Source organism: Pristis pectinata, chromosome 26 (genome assembly GCF_009764475.1).
Source record: "Pristis pectinata isolate sPriPec2 chromosome 26, sPriPec2.1.pri, whole genome shotgun sequence".
In the NCBI taxonomy this organism is placed as follows: domain Eukaryota; kingdom Metazoa; phylum Chordata; class Chondrichthyes; order Rhinopristiformes; family Pristidae; genus Pristis; species Pristis pectinata.
The window spans coordinates 1,855,938-1,882,601 of NC_067430.1; the positions used below are offsets into that span (position 1 = coordinate 1,855,938).

Consider the following 26,664-nt stretch of genomic DNA (forward strand, 5'->3'; position numbering starts at 1 on the left):
CCAGAATGAATCCTTACCCAGCACATACCTCTGTGCATCCTCCTTCTCTACTTCTTACTTGGGGATTACGAAACAGAAGCAAGGCCATTTGTTCCATCAAGTCCAGGCCAGCTCCCAGCAGAACAATCTAATTCCCCCACTCTCTCTGCAGCCCTGAGATTTACTCCCTCCCACCCATGGGCTGTGATTCTTTTGCCACTTACCTACACTAAGGGGCAATGATCAATGGCCAATTAACCAACCAGCATGTCTTTGGGATGTAGGAGGAAACTGGAGCACCCGGGGGAAATCCATGTGGAGACACAAGAGATTCTGCAAATGCCAGAATCTGGAGCAACACACACACAATGCTGGAGGAACTCAACAGGTCATCGATGTTTTGGGTCGAGACCATCAGGACTGATGAAGGATCTCGACCTGAAACGTTGACTGTTTATTTCCCTCCATAGATGCTGCCTGACCTGCCGAGTTCCTCCAGCATTTTGTGTGTGAAATCCATGTGGTCCTGGGAGAATGTGCAAACTCCATGCAGACAGCACCGGAGGTCAGGATTGAACCAGGGACCTTGGAGCCATGAGGGAGCAGCTCCAACTGTTGCACCACTGTGCTGTCAAGGTCACTGGATGGCAGTGAGGAAGCAGACTCACAGCTGGGTCCTCTGTTCATGCCTTGTTTTTCATTTCTCGGTCAGAAGACAAGCTGACCTAGACCCTTACTCCTTCAGAGTGGCCCATATCCATTGCAGCTGTCTGTATGTTTGTGCCCACTGAAACCAGCCGATGATTTTCCTCTCGACCCTCTAGGTGCAGGGCCCTGTGCTGCGCATCCTTCACATGATGCCCTCTGACATCGGCGATTACATCTGTCGTGCCGAAAATATCCTCGGAACGCGGGAGGTCAAGTTCTCCGTCTCCGTCACCGCATCACCCTGTACGTAACCCATTCTTCTTCTGGCATTTCTTTTGGATATCGCAGCTTTAGAAGTTGGGGAAGATGATTAATAGCAGTGCAGATAGATGCAAGAAGCTGCAGAAAGATATTGATAAAGTGGTTGTCAAATTAATGGCAAGTAAAGTCTCAAAGAAAATATAACATTATCCACTCTGGGCCAAAAAAAGATCAGTCGGTATCTGGTGAGAAACTAGGAAATGTAATGGAGTGAAGAAGACGTGCTACAGTTGTGAGGATCTTTCGCCGAGTCACAACGGGAACACACTGCAGTCAGTTCTGGCTATCACCTTATCAAGAGGTGTATGCTGGACTTGGTGTGGGTACAGCACAAGATCAGGGGAATTGTTTTGATGAAAGGTCATTGACCTGAAATTTTAACTCTGTTTCTCTCTGCACGGTTGCTGCCTGACCTGCTGGGTAGTTCCTGCATTTTCTGTGGTTATAAGGGAGAATGTCACAGGGGCTTAACATAGCATTAACTTGTGAGGACAGCTTGCATAAAGTTAGCTAGCTTCCCCTCAAAAATGTAGAAATTTGAGGGCTGACCTGAGTAAGGTGTATGAAATAATTTAATTATTTAACAGATTTCATTTTTCTTCTGGTGGACATATTGAGAATAGGACAATCTTAAAATTGCAACTGAGTTCTTCAGGGAGAAAGTTCAGAGGCTTTTTTCCATACAGAGCAGAATAGAAATTTGGAACTTACTCTCTTGGGAGACTATGGTTGTTGGTGAATAACTGGGCCTTTCAGGACTGAGAGGAGTAGATGTACTTTACGGAGCTACAGCAACTAAAGGCAACTCCAATGGACAGTGGGAGCAGAACTGAGGGTTTGATCCCATTCAAGTGTTCCTCACAGAAGGCTGTTACACTGGGGAAGAGCGAAGATTCACGAACCAATTAGGTTTATAGGGAAGGGCATGTTTGTGCTTTATATCCCTCAAGATTCCTGTTCTATCCCCAATACTATATGAATATAATGAACATGTTTTGTTTTGGATAACTGAACTGTTACCAGAAAGGTATCCAAACGAAGTTGCTGTCTTGGGAAATGCAGTTGTCATTTGGTATGACTCCAAAGTTAGTCTTTAGAAGATGGTTAAAGATTGTGGAGCAAGTGACAAATTAACCAGTTGGACTGGAATCAGGAATAGCAAACAGACGATGCAGGTCAATGGGAAAGCTTCACCTGAGAGACAGAGCAACACACACAAAATGCAGGAGGAACTCAGCAGGTCAGGCAGCGTCTATGGAGGGAAATGACAGTCAACGTTTCGGGTCGAGACCCTTCATCAGAACTGGAAAGGAAGAGGGCAGAAGCCAGAATAAGAAGGTGGGGGGAGGGGGAGGAGCACACGCAGGCAGATGATAAGTGAGTCCAGGTGAGGGGGGGGGGGTGGGGGAGGGGGGGGGGAGGGGAGATGGAATGGTGTGAGAAGCCGGGAGGTGATGGATGGAAGACGCAAAGGGCTGAAGAAGAAGGAATCCAGTAGGAGAGGACAGTAGACCGTGGAATAAAGGGAAGGAGGTGGGGAGTAGGAGGGAGGTGATGGGCAGGTCGTGAGGGCAGGGGAGGGGAAAGAGAAGGGGTGGGGGGGGCCACAGAAATGGGGGAAGACAAAAGGAGGGTGGGAAGGGGGAAAACAGAGGGGAGGGGTTACCAGAGAAATCAATGTTGATGCCATCAGGGTGGAGACTCCCAGGCAGAATATGAGGTGTTGTTCCTCCAACCTGCATCTGGCCTCAACGTGGCAGTAGAGGAGGCCGTGGACAGACATGTCAGTGTGGGAGTGGGATGTGGAATTGAAGTGGGTGGCCACCGGGAGGTCCTGGCTGTTGCGGCGGATGGAGCGAAGGTGCTCGACGGAGCGGTCACCCAATCTGCGTCGGGTCTCACCGATGTAGAGGAGGCCGCACCGGGAGCACCGGATGTAATAAGTGACCTCCTCAGACTCGCAGGTGAAGCACTGCCTCACCTGGAGGGACCGTCGAGGGCCCTGAATGGTGGTGAGGGAGGAGGTGTAGGGACAGGTGTAGAACTTGGTGCGGTTGTGGGGATAAGTGCCGTGGGAGGAGGGGGTCATCAGTGGAGAGGGACGAGTGGACAAGGGAGTCGTGGAGAGAATGATCCCTGCAGAAAGCAGAGAGGGAGGAGGGGAAGACGTGCCTGGTGGTGGGATCCCATTGGAGATGGCGGAAGTTGCGGAGAATGGTGTGTTGGATGTGGAGGCTCGTGGAGTAGTAGGTGAGGACAAGGGGAACCCTGTCCCTGTTATGTCAGGGGGGGTGGGGGGGGGGGGAATGGGTGAGGGCAGACGTGCGGGAAATGGAGGAGATGCGGGTGAGGGCAGCGTTGATGGTGGTGGAAGGGAAACCCCGGTTACTGAGAGAGGAGAACATCTCGGATGTCCTGGAATGGAAAGCCGCATCATGGGAACAGACACGGTGGAGGCAGAGGAACTGGGAGAAGGGGATGGCGTCCTTGCAAGTTGAGAGACGGTGTTTTGCTGAGTTCAATGGAGGTATTGGCCCTATCTGTAATTAAATCATCCATAAAGGCTCAGGCTTCACTATCCAATAATTTAAGCTGACGTCACAGAATGTGCAGAGTGCCCACATCAGCAAACAAAGGTCAGTACTGTGAACAGTGATATAATTCAGCTCCCAATTGTTAAGAAAAGATAGCCTTGTTCCCCAAGGACCTCCTCAACAAACTATGAAGGTCACCTTTCCCGATGGCTCTTGTTCTTTCTACTGCCTCAGTAACATTTTGTCCCCTCACCACCAATGAAACTCTCACCTTTATAACCCCATCAGGGTTTCTCTCCCTCCAGCCGCCCATCAGCAGAGGGAAGGTGCTGGTAGCCCTCGCCAGTACTTAATCGTTGTACAATTACAGACAAAATCAAGTCCTCCCCTCCCTCAGTTGCCATGCCCTCCCATCCCCTGGCACTTACCCCTTCTGGTCCCTCGCCCACTGACCCAGTCTCTGCCCCCACCCTCCCACCGTTCTCCCCCCCGCTGACCATCATCTACCCTTCCATGCCTCCTGTTGGTGCCACCACATCACATCTCCATTCTCCTCCAACTGCCCCACTTAAAATTTTGACTTGATGATATGATGATATGGAGGCATTCACCCCTGCTGTGTCTCCAGAACCAGTGGATGAAGTATCGGGATGTTGTGTCAGTCATTTCAAAGCAAGTTTCTCCACTTGGGCTTGTGAATCTTTGTAATTCTGCTTTGCACAGGCCAGTGGAAACTCCAAGGTTGGCTGCTTTCAGGACGGAGATCAACAGATGCGTGAGGATGAGGAACTTTGGGAAAGGGTAGTACAGAGGATTAGGGGTATTTGATCAGCCACGATATCACGGCAGGTGGAGCAGGTTTGATCGGCTGTAAGGCCCAATCTGTGCCACGTTCTGTTCCCGTCCATCAACGTTGGAATGATTAATAGTAACCTGGCAATGATAATGGATCTAGAATTGTCCCAGTGGATTGGAATAGAACTGAAAGCGTATGTGACACTGCATCACTCCCTTCTACAGTAGTGCAGCAGTTAGCATTGACACTATTACAGCGCCAGCGATCCAGGTTCAATTCCGGCCGCTGTCCATAAGGAGTTTGTACATTCTCCCCGTTTCTGTGTGGGTTTCCTCTGGGTGCTCCGGTTTCCTCCCATATTCCAAAACCGTACAGGTTAGGAGTTGTGGGCATGTTATGTTGGCGCCGGAAGTGTAGCGACACTCCACAGTAACGCAAAAAGACGCATTTCACGGCGGGTTTAGATGTACATGTGACTAATAAGTAAATATCTTGTATCTTTTTATGGCACTGAAATATAAACATAGATTATGTATTCAACCCTGTAGCCAGGTTTATGTTCCCAGTCCTGGCTCAGAGTCAAGAGGAGTACCAACGAGGCCAGCTAGAAAAAATGTTCCTCAAATAAATAACTCTGGCCAAAGTGTTGTCCCAGAGAGTCAACTGAAATGTTTGAACAGTTAGCACAAACTGTTGTTCCAGATAAGAACACCAGAAACATATTGTCCTCCAAGGAATAGGAGTATCGCTATTGTCCAGTTTAAATCCACTTCTCTCATTCTGGTCTCCGCCCTTCCACAGCACAAAGTCAGCCCCCGACTGTGATGGTTTACCCTTCTCCTACCTCAGTAACCGAGGGAGAAATGGTGGAGTTACACTGCCAGATCACAGGTCAACCACAACCCAGGATCACATGGTACAGGATGGCCGGTTCTCTCACCACCAACCACCAGGTAGGGAACGAGCACTGCTCTGTATTTCTGAGCACTGGACCCAGTCTGGGCGGGTGTGGGTGACGGAGGCTGTGATTTTCCTCTTGCTGTTTCAGGTGCAGGGTCCTGTGCTGCGCATCCTTCACATGACTCCCGCTGACGCTGGGGATTATATCTGCCGCGCCGAGAACCTCCTTGGAATGCAGGAGGTCAAATTCTCCGTCTCCATCACTTCAACGTGTACGTACCTGTCATTCTCCAAAGTCTTTGGTCATGCACGAACTGTTCCCCTCACCCTTGCACCAAGTTGCGACTGCATCTGGGCTCAAAAGTGTGCTCGACTTCCAATGCTGGGAAACAAGGTTCAGAAGGCTTTCAAGAGACAGTCCTGGCAGTGGAGGAGGCCGAGGACTGACATATCAGCGATGGAGTGGGAGGGGGGAGTCCTCGGCCTCCCCCACTGCCAGGAGAATTCCAAGCGCAAACTGGAGGAACAGCACCTCATTTTCCGTCTTGGAACCTTGCAGCCTAACGGCATGAACACTGAATTCTCCCACTTACAGTAATCCCCACACCCCTCCCCACCCCCCCCCCCCTACACAACCATATCTTTTTTCTTCCCTTTCCTAGCCTCTCTCTCTTTTTCTACCCCCCTTTGTTTCCCCTCACCTTTGACCCATCCCCCGGTGGATCTGCTCTCCCCTCCTCCCCCACACCTGCCCATCACTATCTCTTACCTGCATCTACCTATCACCACCCTGTGCCCACCCCACCTCCCCTCTTTTGTCCACCTATCACTGCTCTGCTTTTTCCTCCTATATATTGGGCTTCCCCTTTTCCTATCCTCAGTCCCAAAGTAGGATCCTGACCCAAAACGTTGACCACCTGCTTTTCTCCACGGATGCTGCCTGGCCTGCTGAGTTCCTCCAGCATCATTGTGTTTTTCATTCCATTAAAGGGGTTTTAATTAGTTAGATCACACTAGTGATAATTTACTTGTGAAATCATGCCCGTCGGGAAATTGGACGCAGAAAATAGTATCTCAACATGTCCTACTTCCCTGATGTCCCCTGATCTTGCAGGAGGCACTTGAAATGGTGAGTGAGAACTGTCAAAGGATTTTGCTGATTTGGGATTCCAGGAAGTATTTGATGTGATTCCACATGTGAGCCTTTGAAGGATAGTTACAGATCACGGAGCTAATGGCAAGTTATCCAGTCAGACCGATAACCAGTTTGGCAGTGGGAATTTATGGTAGTCTGTGGAGATTAGAGTAGACCATTAACTGCATTGAAGTCATGCAAGTGAAGGCCAATGCTGCCGAACATGAAGTGTTGTAGCTGCCTCAGAATTGTTGCATTGCATATACAGAGAGGATTGAGATATTATTTTCACGGTGGTTACGCTAATGAAAACGGTGATAGGAAGCATAAAATATACTTGTCAACCAAATATATTTCACCCTCTTTTGGAGCACTAAACATGATTAAGTCTAGCTCAGTTGGAGCCCAATTCATGAAATTGGCAAAAATAAATGAGGAAGAGCACTAGGAGGAGTTTGTGCACAGAATCATGTGCCAAGATGGGATCTGTGCAGCTCCTACTGGGAGAATGTAGGGAGAATTAAAAAATAGGATCACTGTAGGATTAGTGTGTGTGGATGGTCAGCACAGACTTGGGCTGAAGGGCCTGTTTCCATGCTGCACCTCTCTGTGACTCTGGCTTGTAAGTGCAGTGTTACTGTTACAGCGAAGAGTGTCAGACCTTAATGCTAGAGGCAGGTATAAATGACAATGCAGTTTGATTCTTCATCTCCACACACTTAGTGATGCCTCTGTTCCATTTAAAGAAATTAATCTCGTGGTGAAACATTTAGCAAGAGGCAGAACCTCCAGCACTCTCACCTTGGCTGTGAAATCTGATAATTGGGCCATAGTGTATGAGCCTGGTTTCCAGAAGTCCAGACCATTGGCCCGGAGATGTATGGTTGAATTCCACCATGGCAGCTGTGGAACTTAAATTCAATTAATTCAACAAAACCAGAGCTTAAAAAGCTAGAATCAACAAGAGTGACGGTAAAGCTACCAGATAGTTGTTAATACCAGTCGCAGAAAGAAAACTACCATCCCAATGTGACTGATGTGATTGACTTTTAATTGTCTCTTTGAGTTAAGGACCATTAAGGATGGACAACAAACACTGGTATTGCCAACCGTGTCCTCACTTCATGCATGAATAAAGAAAGCATTGACATGAACCATGAGAGAAGGATGAAGGTCACAGACAGAATGTAAACGTTGCACATTAGGAGTGTGGATGTGGAAAGGCTGTTTTCCCCAGTCAAGGTTTCTAGAACAGGGGGATTAGTTTCAGAATAAGGAGTCAACTCATTCAAATGGAAGTGAGGAAGAATTCCTTCTCTCAGAGGAGGTGAATTTATGGAATTCTCCATGCCAGGGAGCTGTGGAGATGGAGTCATGGAACATATTGATGGAGATTGACTACAAGGGAGTTGAGGGTTCTGAAGAGAGCCTGAGCAAATTGTGCTGAGGCCAAGATTCGATCAAGATGATCTTATTGAATGGGGGAGCAGGCTTGAGGTGCCATTTCACCACCTCCTCTTCCTCTTCCTTATATTCTAATGTAACAAAAAAAATCCATGTTGTCCATTTTGATCTGTCTGTCTCGTTCTCATCTCTGCCCTTCCACAGCACAAATTCAGCCCCCGACTGTGGTGGTTTACCCCTCTCCTACCTCAGTAACTGAGGGAGAAATGGTGGAGTTACACTGCCAGATCACAGGACAACCACAACCCAGGATCACATGGTACAGGATGGCTGGTTCTCTCACCACCAATCACCAGGTAGGGAACGAGCACTGCTCTGTATTTCTGAGCACTGGACCAGTCTGGGTGGGTGTGAGTGACGGAGGCTGTGATTTTCCTCTTGCTGTTTCAGGTGCAGGGTCCTGTGCTGCGCATCCTTCACATGACTCCCACTGACACTGGGGATTATATCTGCCGCGCCGAGAATGTCCTTGGAATGCAGGAGGTCAAATTCTCCATCTCCATCACTTCAACGTGTATGTACCTGTCATTCTCCAAAGTCTTTGGTCCGCACAAACTGTTCCCCTCACCCTTGCACCAAGTTGTGACTGCATCTGGCCTCAAAAGTGTGCTCAACTTTCAATGTTGGGAAACAAGGTTCAGGAGGCTTTCAAGAGACAAATAACCAGAGAGTTTTATAGATGGAAGGAGCCCATCTTATAGATCAGTTAAATAAATATTTAAGGAGAGAAAATGTTTCAGATCTGTGGGCAAGAAATTGGATCCGTTAATGCCTCTTTTTTTTCAATCATATATCAAACATTAAAATGCTTTTCTCCGCTTAGATCACACATGATCATTTACCAGTGAATTTACGCCCATTGGGAACTTGGCCCCGGTGCTCATGTACATAATCCATCTCTGCACATGTGTGTTTTCTCAGTGGGTCAGGCGGCATCTGTGTGGTGGGCAGTGTTTCAAGTCAAGACCCTGCATCAGGACTGAGAGGGTAGAGCCAGTATGAAGAGGAGAGAGGGAGGGGTGAGGCAGGGTCTGGTAGGTGATAGGTGGATCCAGGTGTGGAGAGAGATGATGGGCAGGTGGGGGGGGGCGGAGTAGGTAGAATTGGGAGACCGCAGCTTGTGGGTGAAGGGTAGAGACAGATGAGGAGCGAGAATAAAAAGGGGCGGGTGGAGCTGGAGACGGAGTTTGGAAGGTGATAAGTGGAAGCACAAGAGGCTGCAGATGCTGGAATGTGACGCGTAAGAAAAGTGAAGTAAGGAAATGGAACAGATCCAGGAGGGACGATGGGCAGATGGATCCAGGTGAGGCAGGGGAAACCCTGGGTGGATCAGAGAGGAGCGCAGGGAGTGTGAACACCTGCCCTCTGTCCACGGTGGCTGTCCCGAGCTCCCCATCGCAAGCCACTTCAACTCCCCATCGGCACACCGACCTGTCTGTTCTCAGCCTTCTCCACCACCAGGGTGAGGCCACACACCAGCTTGAAGAACAACACCTCATGGTCCACCTGGCTATCCAAAACCCAATGGTATGGACTTTGAATTCTCTAAGTTCAGGTAACCCGCACTCCTTTCTCAACCACCTGATCCACCCAGGGTCTCCCCTCCCCCACCTTGGTCCCATTGGCCTCTCATCCACACACTGTACTTACTGGGCCTCCTATCTCCTACCCCAACTGGTTCCAACTGCCCATCATCACCATCCCCCTCACCCGGTACCACCTATCACCTGCCAGCCCCTCCCTCACCCTTCCCTCACACCTCTTTATGCTGGCTACCTCCCCTCTGCAGTCAGACTTGATGCAGGGTCTCAGCCCGAAATGTCGACCATCCTTTTGCTTCCATAGGTGCTGCCTGACCCGCTGAGTTTCTCTAGTAGTTTGTTTCTTTTACTCTGGATTCCACCATCTGCAGTCTCCCGTGTCTCTGTTTTCCCAGTGGCAGTCATGCACCACACATTTCCTCCAATGTCAGAATAAATTAGAGCTTTGAGTGTGACTGACGACCTTCATTAAACACATGGTGTTGAGGTCGACAATGAAACCATTTCAAAGGTGTGCGTTCTGGCATCGACGTCTTGTTCACCATGTCAGTCTTATTGCTCAGTGGTAAGGAAACCCCATTTCAGGTCCTCCCTCACTGCTCACAGCCGTTTTGTACAAGTCACATCCAAAGTTGCATGCAACAATCTCTGACCCTTTGACCATGCCGCACCTCACAGTGTTCTGGGACCATTCACAGTCAATCTGTGTCTAAAACTTAGAGGGCATAGGTTTAGGGTAAGGGTTAAGAGGCTGAGAAGGGATTTGAAGAAGAACCTTTGTACCCAGAGGGTGGTTGGCATTGGGAACGCACTGTCTGAGGGGGTGGTGGAGGCAGAGATTCTCACAACATTTAAGAAGCTTCTCGGCAAGCACTTGAATCACCAAGGTGTAGAAAGCTATTGACTAGTTCAGGTTAATGAGATCAGTGTGGCTGATGGTTGGCATGGATTTGTGAGCCGAAGGGCCTGTTTCTGTACTGTATGACTCTGTGATTACAAGGGAAGTATCCACACAGGAGATTGATTATGCTCACCACACACTCCTCTCCTGCATTTGACAGATATTGTACAGCTGCCAGAGGGAGAGTCCAATGAGGTCTGACACTCTCCCCAGCAATCAGTGATGAGAGATCTTCCTGCAGCTCCTGGTAGGAGCCGTTCAGACACCACTTTGGATGTGATCTGTGCACAAACCCCAATAAAGCTGTTTCTAATGTAATTTTGCCAATTTCATGAATCTTGTATGGGTTCCAATCGAGCTATACTTAATCATGTTTGGTGCTTCAAAAGAGAGTGAAAACAATTCTTGAAATGCATAAGTTATCTTCCCCTGACCAATCCTAAATCACAGTTTTCAAAGGTGTAATCTTCATGAAAATAATGTCCCAGTATGTCCTCCTCCTGTAACATCTGTGGACAGAGAATTGGAAAAGCGGTGTTGAGGCCAAGATTGGATCAACCATGATCTTACTGACTGGCTGAGCAGGTTTGAGGGGCTGATTGGCAGACTCCTCCTGTGTAACTAACAGAATCTATATTGTCCACCTTCGGATCTGCTCACCTCATTCTGGTCTCTGCCCTTCCACAGCAGAAAGTCGGCCCCCGACTGTGATGGTTTACCCCTCTCCTACCTCAGTAACTGAGGGAGAAATGGTGGAGTTACACTGCCAGGTCACAGGACAACCACAACCCAGGATCACATGGTACAGGACGGCTGGTTCTCTCACCACCAACCACCAGGTAGGGAACGAGCTCCGCTCTGTATTTCTGAGCACTGGACCCAGTCTGGGCGAGTGTGAGTGACAGAGGCTGTGATTTTCCTCTTGCTGTTTCAGGTGCAGGGTCCTGTGCTGCGCATCCTTCACATGACTCCCGCTGACGCTGGGGATTACATCTGCCGCGCCGAGAATGTCCTTGGAATGCAGGAGGTCAAATTCTCCGTCTCCATCATTTCCATATCAACCTGTATGTAACACATCATTATTGGAAGCTTATTTATGCACCAACTTTTACCCTTTATTTTGCTGGCATACCCAGCCCTAATGTTGTTGGAAACCAAGAGTTTCTGGTATTGCTTGAAAGGTAGTCTCTTAACATAGTGATCCCGAACTTTGGGAAAGCAGAGGTGTGAGTGGCACAGTGATGTAGCTGGTGGAGCTGCTGCCTTTCAGCTCCAGAGACCCGGTTTCAATCCTAACCGTTATCCCTGTGACTGTGTGACTTTACCCCACATTCTCTGGATTTGTTCCACATCACAAAGGCTTGCAGATTGGTAGGTTAATCGATGACTGTAAATTGTCCCTGGTGTGTAGGTAAGTGGAGTTGCTGGGAATGTGGGGAGAATAGATTTGGTGGGAGAATAGGGCTGCTCAGTGAGCTTGCATGGACCATATGACCTCCTACATTGGAAAGAAATGTGAATTGCTATGGACAAGTGAATGTTAATAGGTAGAGAAGTATGTTAGAGCTTCATGTTTTCTTGCTTTCCTCCAGCTTTGCTCTTTGTGGAAGCTGTCAGATCCCTCCCTGACCTTTAGAAACATTCGGAACTGTTGAAAATGAAATAAATAGTTCAAAAAATATGAAATTTAATTGAAGATTTTGAAAAGAAATTCACCTAAAATGAGTTAAGCTATTAGAAGCATTGCTGCCAACATAAATAAGTGCCGAGGACTGTCAGCAAGTTCGCGCTCTACCCCTTGACAAGAGCTCTGATAGATTCACAGACTGCACCTCCAGCAAGCTTGAGATCCCTGTGTTTGGATGCATGTGCACTACTAGCCTAACTGAATCTCCAAGGGTAAAGCACCGCCTTTCATTGCCTAGTAGGGTTTATCCCAAGGGCTAAACCCTACTAGGCCATGAATTTCTTTGGGATTTGAGAAGATCTTTGCAGTGTGCACTTGAACCCTTTGGGTTGGTTCCCTCTCATTAAATTACTGGCAGGTGCAGGGCTGAAATCCGATGAATTAACAAGAGAAGGAGCGGTGGCTGGAGGAGAAAGGTGCATGGAAGGATCCTGTTGTATTTAGATGGAACATGTTGGAGACAGGAGAGAAGAAGAGTGTCCATGATGCAGCCAGGGAGTATATCTGCAGTTCAATAAGATCCAGCTTCATTACTGTCTACTTTTCATATGTTTCTCCATTAAAATCCTCTTCTGCTCTCCACCCTCACCACAGCACAAGGAACTGCTCCCAAGGTGAGGGTTTACCCCTCTCCCAGGACGGTAACAGAGGGACAAATGTTGGAGTTACACTGCCAGGCCACAGGACAACCAGAACCCAGGGTCACATGGTACAGGGCAGCTGGACCTCTAACAACCAATCACCAGGTAGGTCAAGGTTGTGAGCAACAGCGGACATTCCCTTCAGGAGATGTAATTTTACCCAAACACAGTGAGTGTGGGACCTATGGTTTCAGTCATATCACAGTGGAAGGAGGGAGCTTTGTTGAAGAAAGATCCAAATGGGATTGTGTCCGACCCTCAAACAATGAGGTCTTCGGAGGTGGTTGTTATCCTGTGGCGGAGGTTGTTTTGAAGTGGAGGAGGAGGGATGGATGGCTTTTCCGGCGAGCGACTGTATCAGCAGACCGTGAAGGCCTGACTGAACACCTGTACTTGTATGCATTACAAGCATGCATTTATGGTGAAGGAGTAAGTTCAAAGGAGATGTGTGGGGCAAGTTTTTTTTACACAGAGAACAGTGGGTGCCTGGAATGTTCTGCCAGGGGTGGTGGTGGAGGCAGATACGATAGAGGTGTTTAGGATGCATTTCACATGGATGTTCAGAAAATGGAAGGAGATGGACATGGTGCAGGCAGAAGGGATTAGTTTAGTTAGGCGTTTAATTAGTTCAGCACAATATCATGGGCTGAAGGGCCTGTTCCTGTGCGGTACTGTTCTATGGGACCACGAGAGGAAGGTGGTGTCCAAGTGAGACAACAGCTACAATGCCAGCGAGTGTGTGTCGGTGGGCAGGAAGGGAAGATGCAGCTTCAGGATCAAGTGACAAGGTCAAGGCAAAACCATGTCATTTCCTGCAAGAGTGCTTGTACCAACTTGCAGTGGAATGCTTGTACATGTGGGCAATAATGGTCATCTTCAGCGTAGAGTTTGTTGCTGCATGCTGAGGGCACACTGCAGTGCTGAGCCCTGGGCTGATGGCCTTAAACAGCACAGAGGGAAACCCTTCCATGGAGTTTAGAGAAATGAGGGGTGATCTTTTTGCAACGTATAAGATCCCAAGGGGCATGACGGGGTAGATGTTGAGATGTTTCCATTAAGTGGGAGGGGCTTGAGTAAGGGGAAATAGTTATGAGATAAGGGGGCAGTCATTTAGAACTGAGGTGCGTAGGAATTTCTTCTCAGAGAGGGTGGTGATTCTCGGGAACTCTGTACACCTGTGGGTGGGGGAGGCCAGACATGAGAAGAACTGGATAAATTCTTGGAAGTTCAGGGACTTCAGGGCCATGAGCAACTGGCGCAGAGAAAGAGTTGAGGCCTGGGCAGAACAGCCATAATCATGATGAACGGCAGGAGAAGTTTGAGGGGCTGAGTGGCCTATTCTGCTCCTGTGAGCTCCTTTTCTGGTTTCAGTGACCACTGCCAAATCTGACAAGCCAAGCTAATTATCTTGCTTCCCTTTAAATTTCCGCCGCCTCTTAAAACTGGGATCATCCCTAGACCTATTTGTTTGACTCTGGAATGGTATCTAATTATTAATCTTTGAGTGGAGAATATACAGGAACAGGATTAGGTCTTTCTGCCCTTGGTGTAGCAGTGTGCTGCGGCATTTGGGACCAGTTGTAAGAGATGAACAATTCAGCCCTCGTTTCTCCAGCTGCCCATTGTGTTGAGGCTCCCAGTATGTGTGCAGGCACTAGACCCAGTCTGGGCGAGTGTGAGTGACGGAGGCTGTGATTTTCCTCTTGCCGCTTCAGGTGCAGGGTTCTGTGCTGCGCATCCTTCGCGTGACTCCCGCCGACACTGGGGATTACATCTGCCGCGCCGAGAACGTCCTTGGAATGCAGGAGGTCAAATTCTCCGTCTTGGTCAGCTCCACACCATCCTGTACGTAACTTGTCATTTCTTGTCCCGTGTGTTTCGTCATGTCCTTTGATCTCACCACTGTTCGCATTCACTTGCAGAGTAGCATTTTGTGTGCGGTTTAGGGCAAGTTTGATTGTCAAGTCTTGAACCCAGGAAGACTGTAAGCTCTCCTACAGCTGTTGATCCCATGGCTGCATTCAGTGCCAGTTCTGCTCAAGGCTGCCCAGTGTAACAAAGGACCAAATGCTTGTTTCAGGCACTGGCCCCTGATGGTTATTTTCCTGCCGTCACCAATATTTTGGGCAAGGCCCTTAAGGCAACATTAATACTCCCCACCCTGCTGCCATGTTGGATGTAACTACCACCATAAATGTGCATGGTGCCATCAAATCTGTGGGTCTCAGTGTTTGCTTATAGACACAGGAAAGCGACTGTATTCCTGAAAGCAAATTGTTTTTAAGCAGGGTTAAATAGGAATTTTGTTGCTCAAAAGTGAGCCACGTTTTTAGATCTGATTTGTCAGCTAGGAGGTAGTTACTTAAAACCAATTCAGGAGAGTTGTAATGAGATATTTGGGATTTAAAAAATAGGAAAGGTTTTTATTGTTAACCCTTAAATTTCATTTATCACGAAAGAACTTTGCAAACTGTCAGCTTGCCGTAGTCATTGGTGAGTCACATGATGAAAAAGAGGCCAATTTCTTTGATGCCGTGTTCCTGCCTGTCACTCAGTGCACCACAGAGTTGGCCTGAGACTGGAAAGTTCCTCTCTGACCCAGGGTCCTGTTGTGCAAACTTTTTGCTAAGTTTACCTTCTGCCTAGTTTAGGATTTGCAGATGTCAACAGAGCACTGAGGTTCTTGAGGTGGTCCAGAGGTGACAAATTTAAGAAACATCGCTCTACTAACTAGCCCTCATCTTGGCTCCAAATGCTGCTGCTTGTGGTGACCTCTTTCAATGCCGGTCATTTCAGCCAATGACAATATCTGATTTTTCCAGATTTTGATGTCTCATTGATGTCTCTACTGATCTCCTCTCCGCAGCCAATGATGGTGCACCAATAGTGAGAGTGCAACCCACACCCACCTCGGTAAGGGAGGGGGACATGCTGGAGTTACATTGCCAGATCACAGGGCAACCAGAACCCATGATCACGTGGTACAAGTTGGGCAGTGCTCTAACTGACAGACACCAGGTATGTAATTGTGGCAACATGCCACTACCCTTTTTTGGGTTATTATCACAGATGTAAACCAGAACATCCAACCCACCATTTGCCTGCTGCTTACCAGCCAAAAACAGCTGCAGAGTTGACCTGCTGAACTCCTGGCAGAGTCCCAAGTCTCCCCCTTTGGTCGATCCCATGCTGTGCTCCTGGGAGGACACATGACCAACTGTACATGCACACACCCCAAATACTGTGTCCTCAACATCCGGTGGTGAGGATGAGCTATGAATTTCCTTTATTCTGAAGGAATGTGGGAATAAGAACATGCCATGATTAAGGAAGACTAGAGTTTATTTTAATTGGCCAGAATCTTGGAAACTGAAAACAAAAACAAGTGAAATAAGCCAAAACAGCAACAAATAAGAAGATACCTTTAGAGTTAATAGTCAAAAGGGAATCAGTACAATTTATGTTTTTACATAGCAGAAGCTTTTGATACCTGATGTAATTGTTCTGTTTTAAGTTCTCCAGATGCATTTTGTTGTTGTTTAGTATTCTGACGTAGATTTTGGCACCACTGGTAACTGTGACAGAATTAAGTGAGAGTGCAGTGTCAGTGTGATCTCCTGTCAGCAACACTTTAAGGCAAATTAAACAGTGCACAGAACTTGCATCCTACTTGTGCTCTTGCATCAGGAGATAAAACAAAGCATGTACTGAACGTTCTGCTGGCTGCTTTCCAACCAGACATCACAGGAATTTTGCCCTGACATTCCCAAGTGCCAAATGTGATCAGATTGAAGCTGAAGTGAGGAGATAGTAGGCACTGTGGAGATGAGCGTATCCCTCCGAACTGACAGGGGGAATAAAATTAAACAATTATTTTAAGCTATTTCTTTAATATTCCCTTCATAGTTTCTAGGCATCACTAGCAATGTTTATTACCCATCCCTAATTGCCCATGTGAAGACACTGGTGAGCTATCTTCTTGAACTGCTGTAGTCTTTGTGGTGAAGATGCTCCCACAGTGCTATTGGGGAGGGAGTTCCAGGATCTGGATCCAGTGGGGAAGGTCCGGTGACATATTTCCAAGTCTTGTAGGTGCTGGTGATCCCATGTGCTGCCTTCTCTTGTCCTGCTTGACTGTAGGAGTCGTGGGTTAGGGAGGTGCCTTTCAGAGCACCTTGTGATACTGTACAGCAATGGTGGGGAGAGTGAACACTGAGGGTGGTGGATAGGGCACTAATCAAGTGGATGGCCTATCCCGAATGGCGTTGAGTGCCTTGAGAGCTATGGAGCTGTACTCATCCAGGCAACTGGTGAGCATTTCGTCAGGCTGCTGACTGGTGCCTTATGGATAGCGCTAAGGCTTTGGGGTATCAGGAGTTGAGTCACTCGCCACAGGATACCCAGCCTCTCGCCTGCTGTTGTAGATGCAGGATTTATATAAAATCATAGAACAGTACAGCACAATGCAGGCCCTTTGGCCCACAATGTTGTGCCAACCCTTAAACCTCACCTAAGACTATCTAACCCCTTCGTCCCACATATCCCCCTATTTTAAATTCCTCCATATGCCTATCTAGTAATCTCTTGAATTTGACCAATGTACCTGCCTCCACCACCACCCCAGGCAGCGCATTCCATGCCCCAACCACTCTCTGGGTAAAAAACCTCCCTCTGATATCTCCCTTGAACTTCTCACCCATTACTTTAAAGCCATGTCCTCTTGTATTGAGCATTGGTGCCCTGGGAAAGAGGCGCTGGCTGTCCACTCTATCTATTCCTCTTAATATTTTGTACACCTCTATCATGTCTCCCCTCATCCCTCTTCTCTCCTAAGAGTAAAGCCCTAGCTCCTTTAGTCTCTCCTCATAATCCATACTCTCTATTCCAGGCAGTATCCTGGTAAATCTCCTCTGCATCCTTTCCAACGCTTCCACATCCTTCCTATAATGAGGCGACCAGAACTGGACACAGTACTCTATGTGTGGTCTAACCAGAGTTTTGCAAAGCTGCATCATTATCTCGCGGCTCTTAAACTCGATCCCACGACTTATGAAAGCTAACATCCCATAAGCTTTCTTAACTACCCTATCCACCTGTAAGGCAACTTTCAAGAATCTGTGGATATGAACCCCAAGATCCCTCTGCTCCTCCACACTGCCCAGGATCCTGCCATTAACTTTGTACTCTGCCTTGGAGTTTGTCCTTCCAAAGTGTACCACACTTCTCCAGATTGAACTCCATCTGCCACTTCTCAGCCCAGCTCTGCATCCTATCAATATCCCTCTGCAATCTTCGACAATCCTCCACACTATCCACAACACCACCGATCTTTGTGTCATCTGTAAACCTGCCACCCACGCTTCTACCTCCTCATCCAAGTCATTAATAGAAATCACGAAAAACAGAGGTCTCAGAACCGATCCTTGTGGGACACCACTAGTCACAGCCCTCCAATCTGAATGCACTCCCTCCACCGCAACCCTCTGCTTTCTACAAGCAAGCCAATTCTGAATCCACACGGCCAAGCTTCCCTGGATCCCATACCTCTGACCTTCTGAAGAAGCCTACCATGTGGAACCTTGTCAAATGCCTTACTAAAATCCATGTAGACCACATCTACCGCACTACCCTCATCAATCTGCTGGTCACCTCCTCAAAGAAGCCTATCAGGCTTGTGAGACATGATCTGCCCTTCACAAAGCCATGCTGGCTGCCCCTGATCAGACCACGATTTTCTAAATGCCCGTAGATCCTATCTCTAAGAATCCTTTGCAACAGCTTACCCACCACAGACATAAGGCTCACTGGTCTGTAATTCCCTAGAATCTCCCTACTACCTTTTTTGAATAAGGGGACAACATTTGCCACCCTCCAGTACTCCGGTACCATTCCCATGGACAACGAGGACTCAAAGATCCAAGCCAAAGGTTCAGCAATCTCCTCCTTTGCCTCGCGGAGCAGCCTGGGGAATATTCCGTCAGGCCCTGGGGACTTATCTGTCCTAGTATTTTCCAACAGCTCCAACACATCCTCTCGATATCTACATGCTCTAGAACATTAGCCTTACCAACATTGTCCTCAGCGTCATCAAGGCCCCTCTCCTTGGTGAATACCGAAGAGAAGTATCCATTGAGAACCTCACCCACTTCCACAGCTTCCAGGCACATCTTCCCACCTTTGTCTCTAATCGGTCCTACCTTTACTCTCGTCATCCTTCTGCTCTTCACATGTGAAAAATGCCTTGGGATTTTCCTTAACCCTACTCGCCAAGGCCTTTTCATGTCCCCTTCTTGCTCTCCTCAGCCCTTCTTAAGTTCCTTCCTTGCTACTCTGTATTCCCCACGAGCCCTATCTGATCCTTGCTTCTTAAACCTTATGTATGCTGCCTTCTTCCTCCTAACTAGATGTTGCACCTCTCTTGTCACCCACGGTTCCTTCATCCTGCCATTCTTTCTCTGCCTCACCGGGACAAATTTATCCCTAACATCCTGTAAGAGATCCCTGAACATTGACCACATCTCCATAGTACATTTCCCTTCAAAAATGTCATCCCAATTCACACTCCCAAGTTCTAGCCTTATAGCCTCATAATTTGCCCTTCCCCAATTAAATATTTTCTTGTCCTCTTTGCTCCTCTCCTTGTCCATGACAATGCGAAAGGTTAGGGAGCGGTGGTCACTGTCCCCCAAATGCTCACCCACTGAGAGATCTGTCACCTGACCCAGTTCATTACCTAATACTAGATCTAATATGGCATTCCCTCCAGTCGGCCTGTCAACATACTGTGACAGGAATCCGTCCTGGACACACCTAACAAACTCTGCCCCATCTAAACCTTTGGTACTAAGCAGGTGCCAATCAGTATTTGGGAAGTTGAAGTCTCCCATGATAACAACCCTGTTATTAGTGCACCTTTCCAAAATCTGCCTCCCGATCTGCTCCTCAGTATCCCTGCTGCTATCGGGGGCCTATAGAATACTCCCAGTAGAGTAACTGCTCCTTTCTTGTTCCTAACTTCCACCCATACTGACTCCAGAGAGGATCCTTCTACATTATCCACCCTTTCTGCAACTGTAATAGTGTCCCTGACCAGTATCGCCACCCCTCCTCCTTTCCTTCCCCCCTCCCTATCCCTTTTAAAACACTGAAATCCAGGAATATTCAGTATCCATTCCTGCCCTGGTGACAGCCAAGTCTCTGCAAGAGCCACAATATCATAGTTGCTCTCTGTTCATCACCCCTATTCCTGATACTTCTTGCATTTAAGTAAATGCACTTTAGCCCATCCACCTTTCTACTTTTATACCCTGTACTCTGCTTCTCCCTCAAAGCCTCTCTACATGTTAGGTCTGACTTTAATCCATGCACTTCTTCCACTGACCTATCCCTCTGGTTCCCATCCCCCTCGCAAACTAGTTTAAACCCTCCTGAACCACACTAGCAAACCTGTCTGCAAGGATATTGGTCCCCCTCGAGTTCAGGTGTAACCCATCCACTCAGTACAGGTCCCACCTTACCCGGAAGAGATCCCAATGATCCAAAAATCTAAATCCTTGCCCCCTGCACCAGCTCCTCAGCCACGCATTCATCTGCCATCTCCTCCTATTCCTACCCTTCACTATCACGTGGTACTGGCAGCAATCCTGAGATTGCTATCCTTGAGGTCCTGCTCTTCAGCCTTCTGCCTAGCTCCCTAAACTCGCTCTTCAGGACCTCATCCCTCTTTCTACCTATGTCATTGGTACCAACATGAACCATGACTTCTGGCTGCTTTCCCTCCCACTCAAGAATGCTGTGGACCCGATCAGAGACATCCCGGACCCTGGCACCTGGGAGGCAACATACCATCCGGGATTCTCACTCACATCGACGGAACCTCCTGTCTGTTCTCCTGACTATCGAGTCCCCTATCACAATTGCCCTCCTCTTCTCCTCCCTTCCCTTCTGAGCAGCAGGACCAGGACCAGTCCCAGTGCCAGAGGCCTGGCTACTGCCGCTTGATCCCTGTAAGTCATCCCCCTCAACAGCATCCAAAGCAGAATACCTGTTATTGAGGGGAACAGCCTCCAGGGTCCTCTGTACTGTCTGCCTGTTCCCCTTCTCCTTCTCTGCCCTGACAGTCACCCATCTCTCTGTCTCCTGGACCCTAGAAGTACCTGCTCTAAGGGGGGGGGGGGGGGGGGGGGGTGACTGCCTCCCGATGCACAGCAACTACATATCTCTCTCCCTACCTGATGCTTCGCAGTGTTTGAAGCTGCGACTCCTGCTCATCAATTCTGAGCCGAAGTTCCTCCAGCCTCAAGCACTTACTGCAGATGTGGTCACTGTGTACCACAGCAGGGTCCACTCGCTCCCACATCATGCAGCTGCAGCACATCGCCATGTCCTCCATCTGAACTATTTTTTTTCTTACCTAGCTGTAGTCTACTCAAAACCTTACTTTTGCTTACCAACTACTCACCAGTGTTGTTGCAGATGGCCTCCACCTCTTGATGCCGAAGCCTGTTCTGCCAAAGCCACTCACTCTGACTCTGTCCGCTCCGACAATGGCTGCTCCAAAATGGCCACTCCGCTTGACACGATCTCCTTTTTATTGGCCCTTTTTAATTAGCCCATACCTGTGAGGGACCCACTGCTCCAACGTCTCCTGGGCCGATTCTGTAAAGGAACAGCCTGCGAAACACACAAGCTTTTTAAATCCTCTCAACGTACCTGTGAGGGACGCACTGCTCCAACGTCTTCTGGGCCGATTCTGTATATGGCTGATCAGTGGTGATCCCTAGACGTAGATGGTGAGGGGCTCAGCAATAGTAGAGCCATTGTATGTTTCAAGAGTAGTTGATTAGACTCACTCTTGCCTGACACTTCCATGGTGTGAATGTTACTTGCTAGTTCTCAGCCCTTGCCTGAATGTTGTCTTGGTCTTGCTGCATACAGATTTTGGCTACATGCCCAATCACCACATGGGAGTACCTTCAGCAGAAGGACAGTAGTTCAGGAGGCAGCCCAGCACCTCTTACAATTCCAAGGGCAATTAGGGACAGGGAACAGCTGACCTATCCAACAATACCCAGATCCCAGAAAAGCAAATGCATTTAAAAAAAAAACTTTTTGTATGGATGGGCCATGAATATGGTTCATGTCCTTGGGAGGATTGGCTGCGTGCAATAACCACAACACAAGCATCAGATGCAAGGACCTCTCTGGATAACAACCCAGTGCTCAGAGGTGTGCGGCTCGACTCGGCGGGACTGTGTTAGTTGCTACAAACAGCTCAGCGTGACAAGCCCTTGTGATTTTCCTCCTGGTGCACAGATTCAAGGCCCGGTGCTGCGGATCTTGCAGGTGACCCCTGCGGACATTGGGGATTATATCTGCCGTGCCGAAAATATCTTCGGAATGGAACAACTGAAATTCCCAGTCTCAGTCACCTCCGCATCATCCAGTACGTAACCCAGTCAGTTCTTCACTGTCATTTGGTTCATCACCTCTTGATTTCACCAGTTGTTTTATTGCTTGGCCCTGTTTCATGTTAAATGGGAGGCAGCATTTTACTGTTGTTACATAGTGTTTCATTACAGACAGTGAGCTACCATTGCTAAAGCACTTTTCGCAACTTCACAAAGAACATCACAGCAAATAAGTACTTTTGGATTGTAGTTAGTTTGAAGAGCACAGCATGGGTTATAACTTTTCCACTGAAAGTCCGGTAACCTCATAATATGGAGAGTTTTATAATAAGCCACATGAGTGAATGATAGAAAAATGGAGGGCTATGTGGGACGGAAGGGTTAGATAGTTATTAGAGCAGAATAAAATGTTGGCACAACATCGTGCTGTTATGTTCTATGTTCTAAGCTGACACTGGAGGAAACTATGACCACTTTTGTCATGGGAAGCATAGAATAAATGGTTAATATTTGGTGACTTGTAAAGATTGGAGGTGGGAATGGAAAATGTTTAAACGTTGAAGAAGCCAAAACCAGAGAATGGAAGATCAGTTACTTACATATCTATAGAATCATAGGAGTGTTATGTGGGAGCCCATTCAGTCCATGTAGTCTGAGCTGGCCAGGATCGCATGTGCTTTACCACCCAACTCTCAATGTACCCTCTCACTTACAAGGGTTTATGCCCATGTACATCTGGATCCCGTTTATTCTTGCACATCCTTTAGAACTGTGCCATTTATTCTGCAATGCCCTTTACTATTCTTTTTATTATTGTGCACCACTTCACTGTATTAGGTCTTGCCTGCTCAATCTTCCAGTCTTCCTGTAGTCTATTGCGATCCTCCTTGCTATTTATTGCACTTTCCCATTTGGTGCATCATTGGCAAATTTTGAAATTTTACCCCGTACACCCAAGTCTAAGTCATGAATGGAGATATGGAGCGCAGTGGCCCCAGTGATGGCTGGAGGACACACCGCCATCTAGTAGATGGTGGTGTCCAGATGAAGGGTCTTGACCTGAAACATTGACTGTCCATTTCCCTCCATAGATGCTGCCTGACCTGCTGAGTTTATCCAGCATTTTGTGTGTCGCAGCATCTACCGGTCTCCAATCTGATACACAACAGTTTACCACTGCACTCTGCTTCCCACATTTAACCCACTTTCCTGTTCATTCTGCCTCTGAACCTTCAGTTTCATTGGCCTCAGTTTTGCTCACCAGCCATTTGTGTGGGACTTTAATAAGGACCATTTGGCCCCTCATGTTTGCACCCCATTCAGTAAGATCACAGCTGATCTTTTACTAAGCACCATTTTCCTTGATTCCCTTAATGACTAAAAATCCATCTATCTCTGCTTTGAATATGCTCAGTGACAAAGCCCCCACAGCCATCTCGGGCAGAGATGATTCACTACCCTCGGTTAAAGAAATTTCTTCACTGATCTAATACCTCCTGTGAAACCATGTCGACAACATCTAGTGCATTACCTTCACCTTCAATCCAGTTTTTCAAATGTGTGAAAGCTACGTCAGAGTGTTTATTTGGATGCAGGAGAACGTGTAAGCTATAGTCAGCAGTGGCTGCATGAGTCAGAAGACCCCGCTCCAGAGAACACTTGGGCAGACTTATCAATGGTGGTGAGATGGTAAACTAAGGCTGCACTATCACAGAAAGATTGAACTACAGCAGAGAAGTGCTGGCTGTTCATCAGAGCTGACCACTTGATCCTGGCACCCTCACTAATGAGACAGTAAACCCTCTGCCATCTCCAGTCAATGGAAGAGATGTGTCCCACAGCAGTTCCTCCCTTGTGTGGCGACCATTGTTTCCTGTTTAAGATCATGAATGGTTTTGAAATAGTAAATAAGGCGGCACAATGGTGCAGCTGCTGTGTCACAGCCCCAGAGACCCGAGTTCGATCCTGACCTCTGTGTCACTCACTGTGGAGTTTGGATGTTCCCCAGGTGCTCCAGTTTCCTCTCATATCCCAAAGACTTGCTGGTTGCTGGGTTAACTAGCCACTGTAAATTGCCCCATGATAGGTTAGTGGCAAGATAATTTGGGGGGGAGGGGGTTTGAAGGAGGGAGATAATAAGCGTGTGAGAAGGAAAAGTTATGGGGCACGGTATCATAGCAGCGCGATGCTATTACAGCGTCAACAATCGGGGTTCGATTCCCGTCGCTGTCTGTAAGGAGTTTGTATGTTCTCCCGTGTCTGTGTGGGTTTCCTCCGGGTGCTCCAGTTTCCTCCCACATTCTAAAGACGTACAGGTAGGTTAACTTGGGGTTTAAAATGGGCGGCGCGGACTCGTTGGGCTGGAAGGGCCTGTTACCACGCTGTAAATAAAATTCTAATTTTGAAATTTTAAATAAGTGAGGGAATGGGACTGCTCTGAGAGACTTGATGGACCTCCTTCACTGATGTAAAGAAAAAGGCATTAACTCTCATGGTATTTAAGAAGCATCCAGACAAGCAATTTGATTCACCAGGGCATAGAAGACGATGGACCTAATGTGGGTAAATGGGATCAGTGCAATTGGGTGCAGCAGTCGAAGTGGAGGTGGTGGGACAAAGTTTCTACACTGTACAGCTCTATGACTCTCTGGTTTTACAAGCAAAGTAAATGTGGCATTTGCCAAAAGGAATGGGCAACATGTGTAAATGTTTTTATGTAGAGGGAATAATTGTGGTATTTAACATGGTACCTAGAATGGTAGAGGAAGTAGATTCAATAGTGAGGTTCAAAAGAGAATGAGGTAAATATTTGAAGGGAAAACTGAGCAGGACCCTTGGGTAAGAGTGGGTTGGGGAGGGCGGTGGGGTGACATTGGATAACTCAGCCAGAGAGCTAAGGATAATGGTTAGATGACTTCTATGCTGAGTTCTTCAATGCATCTGTAATAGTGGTCACTAACCTGCACCAGACAGAAGAAATTAATTTGGTCACATATCGCATTGTGAGACCTTGCTAGCTGTTCTTTGCCACTGCTATTCCAATTCAGAAGTACTCAGTTGGCCCAACTGCATATGTCATGACGTGGAGCTATGATGAGTACTTTGGAAATGCATCTTCTTTCCTGAACAGAAAATTCTTAAATTTTCATTAAACTGCAGCAGTTAGCGCATAATTAACTTTCTTTTTGTGTTGTGCTGTAGGGGAGCTGTTACCAGTTATAACCACTGGACCACAGGATGTTACAGAAATCGAAGGCAATGATGTGACCTTTAAGTGTGAAGTCACAGAGGGAGCTCAGCCATTCACGATAGAGTGGAAGACACCCCATCAACACCAACAAGGTACACGGCAGCATTTCCAGCAGAATTCGATCAGCCACCAGCTCATGCTCGTCCCCTTCCCCCCCACCCTTTTATTCCAGCTTCTGCCCTCTTCCTTTCCAATCCTGATGAAGGGTCTCAGCCCAAAACGTTGACTGTTTATTTCCCTCCATAGATACTGCCTGACCTGCTGAGTTCCTCCAGCATTTTGTGTGTGTATTTCCAGCAGAGTTTTGTTAGAAGCAGGAGATAAGTGATAGAGAGAGATTCCCTGACCTGAATGTGAAATGTTTCATCCAAGAGGAGCAGGGCTGGAGTTAATGGCTTTAGCTTTTGAGGCATTGCAATTGCTAGTCTTAACATTCAACAGGCACCCCATTAAGATTACCTTCTTGTTCCTGCATTAATATGGCTCAGGGACATAAATGTCAGCCTTTAATCATTGATGTTCAACCTGCTATTACATAAGGAGAAAGGTATTGCCTGGAATGTGTTTATGTGGGGGCCTCATCAAAGGCCATTTGATTGCATTTTTAAATGGTAAAAGCAGGAATTGCTGGAAGTACTCAGCAGGTGCAGCAGTTTGAAATGTTAACTCTGCTCTCACTCCACAGATGCTGCCTGACCTGCTGAGTACTTCCAACAATTTTGTTTTTATTTCAGATTTCTAGCATCTGCAGTTCTTTTGCTTCTCATTCTATGTATAGTTCCACATTTAACACACACAAATAAAATAATTTGCCATTGCCGTTCCATCAGTTACAGCGTATTCAACTGTCAATTTTTCTCAGCAAGCACTGAGGTCTAGTGAGTAACTCAAACCTCATGTGAATACAATTACCTATTGTATTTCATGGTTATGGAGTCTTGGAGGCATTTCCGGGAGGGTTTTATGCTTCCTTGCCGTGTCCACGAAGTGTGAGAATTCCACAAGGTGTGGAGTCCTCAGGCTCTGGGTCCCTCCTGTGTAAGCAAAATTAATAAGATTTAAGTGGAAGGCAATCTTCGACCAAATCACATTGGAAGTGATGCGCTGCCGTGAGCAGTGGGCACTGTAATTTCCCCTGTATCCTCTGCTGTTCCTTTAGCCACACATTGTATTGGAACAGGAACACAAGGAACAGGCCCTTCTGCCATAGTTTTGTGCCAAACTAATTAAACTAGTAATTAAATGCCTAAATAAACTAATTCTGCCTACACAATGTCCATATCCCTCCATTCTCTGCACATTCATGTACCTCTCGTAAGAGCCTCCTAAATGCCTCTATCGTATCTGCCCCCACCACCACCCCAGGCAGCACATTCCAGGCACCCACCCACTGTCTGTGTTTAAAAAAATAACTTGCCCCGCACATCCCGGCACCTAAGGAAAACAAGGTAACGTGC

General features: G+C 47.5%; 1 protein-coding gene across 6 annotated transcripts in view; it reads left to right on the forward strand.

The window, feature by feature from the left end:
• Positions 1–26,664, forward strand: part of hspg2 (heparan sulfate proteoglycan 2) — a 429,897-nt gene that overhangs the window by 309,339 nt on the left and 93,894 nt on the right. For 3 of the 6 annotated variants that reach the window (XM_052039638.1, XM_052039640.1, XM_052039641.1), the window contains 12 exons: positions 804–930; positions 5,080–5,231; positions 5,327–5,450; positions 7,922–8,073; positions 8,168–8,291; positions 10,907–11,058; positions 11,154–11,283; positions 12,501–12,652; positions 14,263–14,392; positions 15,414–15,565; positions 21,863–21,992; positions 25,159–25,299. In XM_052039638.1, coding sequence (XP_051895598.1) covers positions 804–930; positions 5,080–5,231; positions 5,327–5,450; positions 7,922–8,073; positions 8,168–8,291; positions 10,907–11,058; positions 11,154–11,283; positions 12,501–12,652; positions 14,263–14,392; positions 15,414–15,565; positions 21,863–21,992; positions 25,159–25,299 — 1,666 coding nt within the window. The remainder of the gene's footprint in view (positions 1–803; positions 931–5,079; positions 5,232–5,326; positions 5,451–7,921; positions 8,074–8,167; positions 8,292–10,906; positions 11,059–11,153; positions 11,284–12,500; positions 12,653–14,262; positions 14,393–15,413; positions 15,566–21,862; positions 21,993–25,158; positions 25,300–26,664) is intronic. The other 3 variants (XM_052039643.1, XM_052039642.1, XM_052039644.1) reach the window with 3 other exon arrangements.